General features: G+C 43.9%; 1 protein-coding gene across 1 annotated transcript in view; it reads left to right on the forward strand.

Annotated features, from left to right (window-relative positions):
* Positions 1–2,208: 2,208 nt before the first annotated feature.
* Positions 2,209–8,643, forward strand: part of aebp1a (AE binding protein 1a) — a gene marked incomplete at its 5' end in the record, with an annotated part of 21,453 nt that continues 15,018 nt past the window's right edge. Inside the window, one exon of the mRNA XM_083639317.1 lies at positions 2,209–2,455. Within this exon, the coding sequence (XP_083495443.1) occupies positions 2,209–2,455 (247 nt within the window). The remainder of the gene's footprint in view (positions 2,456–8,643) is intronic.

The following is an 8,643-nucleotide window of genomic DNA, read 5'->3' on the forward strand; positions in this document are numbered from 1 at the left end:
ACTGGGTTGCAGCAACTCCACAAAATCCCCATCGTCAATCCATGATGACACGGTAGTTAGTTCAACATAAATACAATGATTGTAAAAGAAGCCAATACAATATAAATGGAAGTGAGCTCAAGTGAGTCAACATACTGAATTATCACCTACTTCCCATGAACTTCCCACACCTTTCAATGAAGTGTTAATGGAAAGAAATGTCGGACTTTTCCGTGGTGAAGCGCACACGCCCGATGTGTCTGGCTAGTGGCTGACAGGTGACATGTTACAGCAATGACAAGACTTTTCCATCCAGGTAAACCAAACACAACAGGCATGCTCAGTGTGTTGTTGTATTGCAGACAACGGCACCAAAGAGAGAGGCGGCCCTCCCCAGGCTCAGTGAATGGAAGTGGAAAAAATATGACATTAGTTATTAGATGAGTTATCAAAAGGAGATCACATAGAATATCCTAAAAATGTGTGTGTGATTTGGTTAGAGAGATAGTTCAGAGATAGAGTAGTTTTGGGGAATTTTCCAACTTTCCCAGAGAAACAAATAAATCCCTTCCGCCTGAGCTTTTGATGCATTTGGTGCCTGAAGAATGTCAAACAGCAATATCTATCTTGGCTCAACTGTGGAGTGTCTATGGGATGTGTGTGTGTGTGTGTGTGTGTGTGTGTGTGTGTGTGTGTGTGTGTGTGTGTGTGTGTGTGTGTGTGTGTGTGTGAAAGGGGGGGGGGCATCTTTTTCCAAGCTTTGTCTGGGGGGAGGCCCACACTCTCAGACTTTGAAAACCCCTGGACTACAGGATGTACTGTAGACAAACACATCCTGAGTCTGTGAACGTCCGCTGTCCATCAACTGATGAAGGCAAGATGATGAAGCAGAATGGAATGTCCGTCGGACTCTATATTCAATATGCTCACCCAGAAATAAAATCCTTAGATCCTCACATCTGGCCATAATTACTCTGATTGAAGTAACGCTGGTGTAACCCATTGTTGACCGACCAACGGGCAAACCACAGTCAAAAGCTGTTTTTGCAAATACACAATGCATTATTCTATGTCCAAATCTTTTGAAAATGATATGTTACATGGGCCCAAAGTATCCACCTTTTTCCAGTGGAGTATGTCACTCTCAACCTGAGACTTGTATATAGTTATCATCCATATCATTTGATTTCCTCACTATAACCAACAGGAATCACACCCTGGTTAAGCAGTCCCTAGGTCAGTGGTTCTCAAAGTGGGGTCCGTGCCGTGGACCCCCAGGGGTCCTTGAGAGGGTCCCCAGCAAAAAGGGGAATCATTTATTTTCACTAGAATTCCATCCATAAGTAACACAATGACAGAGAATATATGTTTTTGGTCATGGTTTCATACACTTTCTGTAATAAAAAGCCACAATCCTATCAGATGGGGGACCCCAGAGACAAAAGCTTATCAAATGGGGGTCTGTGGTCACATTTGTGTCAGTTTAGGGGTCCTTGACGTGAAAAAGTTAGAGAACCACTAGTCTTGTAGGTAAAACTAAGGGTGAAACCAACTTTCTTTCTTTCTCTCTCTCTTTCTCCCCTCCCTCCCTCTCTGCCTCCCAGGAATGTGACGTTTGGCAGACGCTCCTCCCCCTCGCGCGGAGACGAGCGAAGGAAAGGGGGTGAAGGGCCATGCAGGAGAGATGTGACCGAGGGGAGTGTGCGAGAGAGGAGGAGGAGGGAGCAGGACCAGGCTGCTGCTGAAAAGCCCCAGCTCCAGACAGCTGCGTTTCCTTTCCCCCTGCGCGCGCAGCGACCCAGGACGCTGCTTCCAAAGCCTCCAGCCCCTCTCTCCATCCAGGACAACAGGACTCTCTCCCACCACACTGATCTCCTCACTGCAGAGAAACAACGGTCAACAACCATCACTTCTACGCCTTCGACGACTTTTTAACGACCACAAAGTCTGGCATCCCGAGGCAGCTGGATCTCTGCATGTGCGGGGGAAATATTTTTAGTATTTTTTTCTTAAAAAAAAGGATTCATCGATTAATCAATAATCGAATTATTTTCTGTTGATCGACTAATCGTTGCAGCTCTAGTGCTCTGTAACAGACAACCTCCTGGTTCCAGACACTGAGAAGCCTAATCTACTACCGCTACTTTCATATTGTGGATTCTTCTGGACTAAGTAGGGTCTGTGTCATCGTCACCGGCGGTGTGTGGAGGCTGGGGGGGGGGGGGGGAAATGAGGGGTGATGTGTTGGTCCTGTGGCTCGGCCTGGCTCTGTGCTCTGCGCTGGCCTGCGCCGGCCAAGAAGCAAAGGGCAACGGAGTCTCCAGAGGTCACCGGGCCCAGGCCAGAGAGGTCAGAGGTCAGCCTGCCAGGGCGGAGGACGAGGACGCGGACGCAATGGCCGACGAGCCCGTCGAAGCAGCGGAAGAAGAGAAGGCCAAACCCAAGAAGAAGAAGACACCTGAGGAGATCGAGGCAGGTGAGTGGAGGCTTGGTTTGCCTGGGTGTGAACAGAGGTGGATCACTTGCAGGCAGCTACGTAAGAGGAAATCGTGAGCTAAAGGTGCACTGAACTCGTCACTGAACACACATGCGGATCAGTGACTTAAGATGACAACACAGTGTCTGTTTTTGCCCTTCAAACATAAACAAACGTGTTTTATTTTTCTTCTTCTTTTTTACATTTTAAAGTGTATTTTAGCTCTGACAGAGCTCTCAATACAAGAAATATCAGTTTGTAAGAGCTCAAACATTTATTTACTTGAAGATGTACTTGAAAGCCATAAACGGGTTGTTTACATTTGTATTGTTTGTAAACATTGGAGCAATAATAGGCTTGTGTTTTATGGTGACTTATGGTGCAATAATAAAAACTAAAAGAGCACATTGTCCATCTAGAAGTCCTACTCTTCAAGAATATGACTTTATGATGTAAAAAAATAATTTTATGTTTGAAGGGCCCTAAAAAAAGTTGCATAGTATCATCTACTGAAGTTTGTCCATACAAACTTGTCTCTCTCTCTCTCTCTCTCTCTCTCTCTCTTTGTGCTGGTAACCTCTCCGTGTGTTGTATGGACAAACTTCACCTGTGTTTCAACTGGCGTGAGGCTGAGTAGATGGTGACAGAATTATCATTTTTGAGTGAACTGTTCCTTTAACGGCACATTTGTGTGTAAATCAGTGTGTACTGTATGTGAGAAAGACTGTGTGTAAGTTCCCGTAAGAGGTCTCGACTTTCTTTCCTCTCAGCCGCAGCCAAGAGAGATAAGGATGCACAGACAGGAAGCAGCCAAGAGAGATAAAGATGCACAGACAGGAAAGAGAGTTAAGGATGCACCGACAGGAAAGAGTTAAGGATGCACAGACAGGAAATAGAGTTAAGGATGCACAGACAGGAAGCAGCCAAGAGAGATAAAAATACACAGACAGGAAAGAGTTAAGGATGCACAGACAGGAAATAGAGTTAAGAATGCACAGACAGGAAAGAGTTGAGGATGCACAGACAGGAAATAGAGTTAAGGATGAACAGACAGGAAAGAGAGTTAAGGATGCACAGACAGGAAAGAGAGTTAAGGATGCACAGACAGGAAGCAGCCAAGAGAGTTAAGGATGCACAGACAGGAAAGAGAGTTAAGGATGCACAGACAGGAAATAGAGTTAAGGATGCACAGACAGGAAAGAGAGTTAAGGATGCACAGACAGGAAAGAGAGTTAAGGATGCACAGACAGGAAATAGAGTTAAGGATGCACAGACAGGAAATAGAGTTAAGGATGCACAGACAGGAAAGAGAGTTAAGGATGCACATACAGGAAAGAGAGTTAAGGATGCACAGACAGGAAAAAGAGTTAAGGATGCACAGACAGGAAAGAGAGTTAAGGATGCACAGACAGGAAAGAGAGTTAAGGATGCACAGACAGGAAAGAGAGTTAAGGATGCACAGACAGGAAAGAGAGTTAAGGATGCACAGACAGGAAAGAGAGTTAAGGATGCACAGACAGGAAATAGAGTTAAGGATGCAGAGACAGGAAAGAGAGTTAAGGATGCACAGACAGGAAATAGAGTTAAGGATGCACAGACAGGAAAGAGAGTTAAGGATGCACAGACAGGAAATATAGTTAAGGATGCACATACAGGAAAGAGAGTTAAGGATGCACAGACAGGAAATAGAGTTAAGGATGCACAGACAGGAAAGAGAGTTAAGGATGCACAGACAGGAAATAGAGTTAAGGATGCACAGACAGGAAAGAGAGTTAAGGATGCACAGACAGGAAATAGAGTTAAGGATGCACAGACAGGAAATAGAGTTAAGGATGCACAGACAGGAAAGAGAGTTAAGGATGCACAGACAGGAAAGAGAGTTAAGGATGCACAGACAGGAAATAGAGTTAAGGATGCACAGACAGGAAAGATAGTTAAGGGTGCACAGACAGGAAATAGAGTTAAGGATGCACAGACAGGAAAGAGAGTTAAGGGTGCACAGACAGGAAATAGAGTTAAGGATGCACAGACAGGAAAGAGAGTTAAGGGTGCACAGACAGGAAAGAGAGTTAAGGATGCACAGACAGGAAAGAGAGTTAAGGATGCACAGACAGGAAAGAGAGTTAAGGATGCACAGACAGGAAATAGAGTTAAGGATGCACAGACAGGAGAGTTAAGGATGCACAGACAGGAAATAGAGTTAAGGATGCACAGACAGGAAAGAGAGTTAAGGATGCACAGACAGGAAATAGAGTTAAGGATGAACAGACAGGAAAGAGAGTTAAGGATGCACAGACAGGAAAGAGAGTTAAGGATGCACAGACAGGAAAGAGAGTTAAGGATGCACAGACAGGAAAGAGAGTTAAGGATGCACAGACAGGAAATAGAGTTAAGGATGCACAGACAGGAAATAAAGTTAAGGATGCACATACAGGAAATAGAGTTAAGGATGCACAGACAGGAAAGAGAGTTAAGGATGCACAGACAGGAAATAGAGTTAAGGATGCACAGACAGGAAAGAGAGTTAAGGATGCACAGACAGGAAAGAGAGTTAAGGATGCACAGACAGGAAAGAGAGTTAAGGATGCACAGACAGGAAAGATAGTTAAGGATGCACATACAGGAAAGAGAGTTAAGGATGCACAGACAGGAAAGAGAGTTAAGGATGCACAGACAGGAAAGAGAGTTAAGGATGCACATACAGGAAAGAGAGTTAAGGATGCACAGACAGGAAAGAGAGTTAAGGATGCACAGACAGGAAAGAGAGTTAAGGATGCACATACAGGAAAGAGAGTTAAGGATGCACATACAGGAAAGGCTGCAATCAGTCTTCAAGGCAGGAAAACATTTGGTTTGAATTGAGCAACCCGCTGTTATCCGTCTTCTGCCTCCAGCTTTCTCCCCGAAGGAGCAACTATTTAGGTCGAGTTCTTCTTCTCAACAACAATTTGCATTGATTCCCACGTTTGTATTTATTTATTTATTTATTTATTTATTTATTTATTTATTTATTTATTTGTTTATTTATTTATTTATTTATTTATTTATTACAGCATTAAAGGTTTTACGTGTGTCATGTAGGTATGTGTTGTTGTGAAGCGTTCCCACATAAAAAAAACAATAAAAGTCTGTGCTTGCTTTTTAATGAGAATACCACACAGCCATTGAGAGATCACGCCGTGATCTTGCAGTGATTCAGTCGGTGGTCTGACATGTTCTTGGCAGCCCGAGCAGCACCAGGCTGCTTACATGACCAAGGTTTCTCTAGCAGTACCGTGTGTACACACACACGGTAAATCTCGCCAAGAAGTCGAGTCAGGAAATAAGCTTTTATTGTGAAAGTAGTGGTTGTTGAACGACTGCCATCAATTAGGCCTACAAGAGAGGAACATCCAAACCAACAGCTGCAAATATTTCCACTACGGGCTTTCCGTAAGTTATAGGAGAGGGGATTTACGAATTGCGATGGCGTGGATGCAGTGGCACCGGCGTTCTGCGTTATGCAAACTTTCCGCTGCATGAAGCGAAACCACAAAGCTCCCGAGCTATTCATGTGTGGCTGCTTTCAGTTACATAACAAGCCATTAGTGGCATTTCTCCTTTCTTAACTTCTGTTTATCCAGAAGTTTTTTTTTTGCTGCATTTTGCCATCATGTCATGATGTCTCTTCACACATGTGCTGAGGGGGCTAAGAGGTAGAAGAAACCATTGATTATTTATTGGAAGAACTGTGTCAAAACTGGGAGAATACAGGACAGGCAAAACTAGTAAAGGACCAATTCAGTGAAAAACAATGCTGCTTTATTTTGCTCATGATCTGATCTCACAGTCACACATATCCGAAAACTGTAAACTGTTTTGCAGACATTCATTTAGTTTTAATATCCCATTTTCGCCTGTCGGGTCAGTGAGACACAACTCTTGTCAAGTCCCGCGAGACTTTCCTGACGACCTGACAGGCGAAAATGGAATGCCTGTAACTACCGCTGAAAAGAGCCCGGGGGAGAATTGCAGTCTGATCGTTCCTTAGGGAACAGTTTATGATGATATGCGTCGAAAACGGGAATAAAACTGTCTATTTAGATGGAGGAAAAGCACGCTGCCACTTGCGCCCCACGGAGCTCCATTCTAGGACTCGCTTGGACACTATTGATCTCAAAACAACACCTAGGACAGACAAAAACGCTGCGGAGAACACTGGGTGAGTCGTCAGATCATAATTAATGTGAGGAGAGGGCTGCAGGTAAAAAAAAAACGAAATTCTCCTTTAATAAATAAATACATTTATTCATTCATTCATTTGACAGTTATTAAGTGTTGATTTGAGTTAAGTGTGGACCAGTGATGTCATCACAAGATCAGTGTTTCTATACATAAAGGAATTTGTGGCGGGCCGCCACAAAAGGATTTGGACCGCCACAAAAAGATGTTGACCAAAAAAAAAGAAAAAAAAATTACAGTGCACCTGAACGCAACATGCAAGATATCCGCTGAATAAGTGTCCAATAAATGTTCATGTCATTCTGGCCAATACTTCTGTTATAGCATTTCAGTCTGGAATATGGAATATCTTTCAATAATCTATGATTTAGCTGCTAAATTGTCAAATACCGCCATCTGCTTTCTACCCAGGCACTTATGTATGTACTTAACCTAACTACCTTAACCTAACTAACTATCCGGTGTGCACAACATTGTCAGCCTAAACTCCGGCTGACACCCCAAAAACCTACAATCCGCTACAGAAAAATGTATATTGTTTGTTTATTAACTGGCCCCTCGCCTTCTATCATTTCACGAAAGTGGCAAAGCAAGTTGAGTTTTCCTGACCTATAGGGAGAAATTTAGTTTGTCATTGTAAACCCACAGCACAGTAATGATGACATGTTCTTCATAGATATAGCCTTTTAATTTTGCTCTTAAGCTTTCTTAAAGTACACCAAATTCATGCATTTTACTTTAAAATGTAAAAAAAAAAAACTTGCGGGGGGGGGGGGGGGCATGCCCCCGCACCCCCCTAGGGGGTCTGCGGTCCCCCACCACAAATACTCAAAATCCTGTGGGAAACACTGCAAGATCATAATGATTCAGTGCCTTCTGATGACATCACTGGTCCACACTTAAAGGAGAATTTCGGTTTTTTTGAACCTGGATCCATCTCCTGGCATTAATTATGATTTGGCCACTCACTAGGCGATCTCCGCGGCGTTTCTGGCCGTCCTAGCGTTGTTTTGACATCAATAGCGTCCAAGTCAGTTGTAAAATGGAGCTGACTTGGGGCCAAGTGTGAGCCTGTCTTTCCTGCATCTAAATAGCTATTTTTATTCCCGTTTTCGCCAAATATCGTCATAATCTGATCCCTCAAGAACCACCACACTGATATTTCGCCAAAGGCTGTTTCCTGGAGTCACACAGGGATCAAATTACCTCAAACGTGATCTCGGTCACCAAGTCTCGTGAAGTCCCGCGATACTTTCCTGCCGACTGGCCAAGTAGCCTACAGGAGGACGCTTTGCGGTGGTGGTTTTAGCGCAACCTATGTGGGGTTTGGCGTAACCTATGTGGGATTCGAAATAACGAAGGTTATGCCAAACCCCACATAGGTTGCGCTAAAACCACCACCGCAAAGCGTCCTCCTGTACTTGGCCAGTCGGCAGGAAAGTATCGCGGGACTTCACGAGACTTGGTGACCGAGATCACGTTTGAGGTAATTTGATCCCTGTGTGACTCCAGGAAACAGCCTTTGGCGAAATATCAGTGTGGTGGTTCTTGAGGGATCAGATTATGACGATATTTGGCGAAAACGGGAATAAAAATAGCTATTTAGATGCAGGAAAGACAGGCTCACACTTGGCCCCAAGTCAGCTCCATTTTACAACTGACTTGGACGCTATTGATGTCAAAACAACGCTAGGACGGCCAGAAACGCCGCGGAGATCGCCTGGTGAGTGGCCAAATCATAATTAATGCCAGGAGATGGATCCAGGTTCAAAAAAACCGAAATTCTCCTTTAACTCAAGTCAACTCTCAATAACTGCAAAACTAAATGAATGCAACACTGTTTAGAGTTTTTGGATCTGTGTGAGATCATGTGCAAAATAAATTAACATTGTTTTTCAGTGAAGTGGTCCTTTAAGGTCTGATCCCAGCTGTGGACCTGGAACACAACTGTTCACTCTAACCCCATA

The sequence above is a fragment of the Poromitra crassiceps genome (assembly GCF_964638095.1).
Source record: "Poromitra crassiceps genome assembly, chromosome: 6".
Classification (NCBI taxonomy): Eukaryota; Metazoa; Chordata; class Actinopteri; order Beryciformes; family Melamphaidae; genus Poromitra; species Poromitra crassiceps.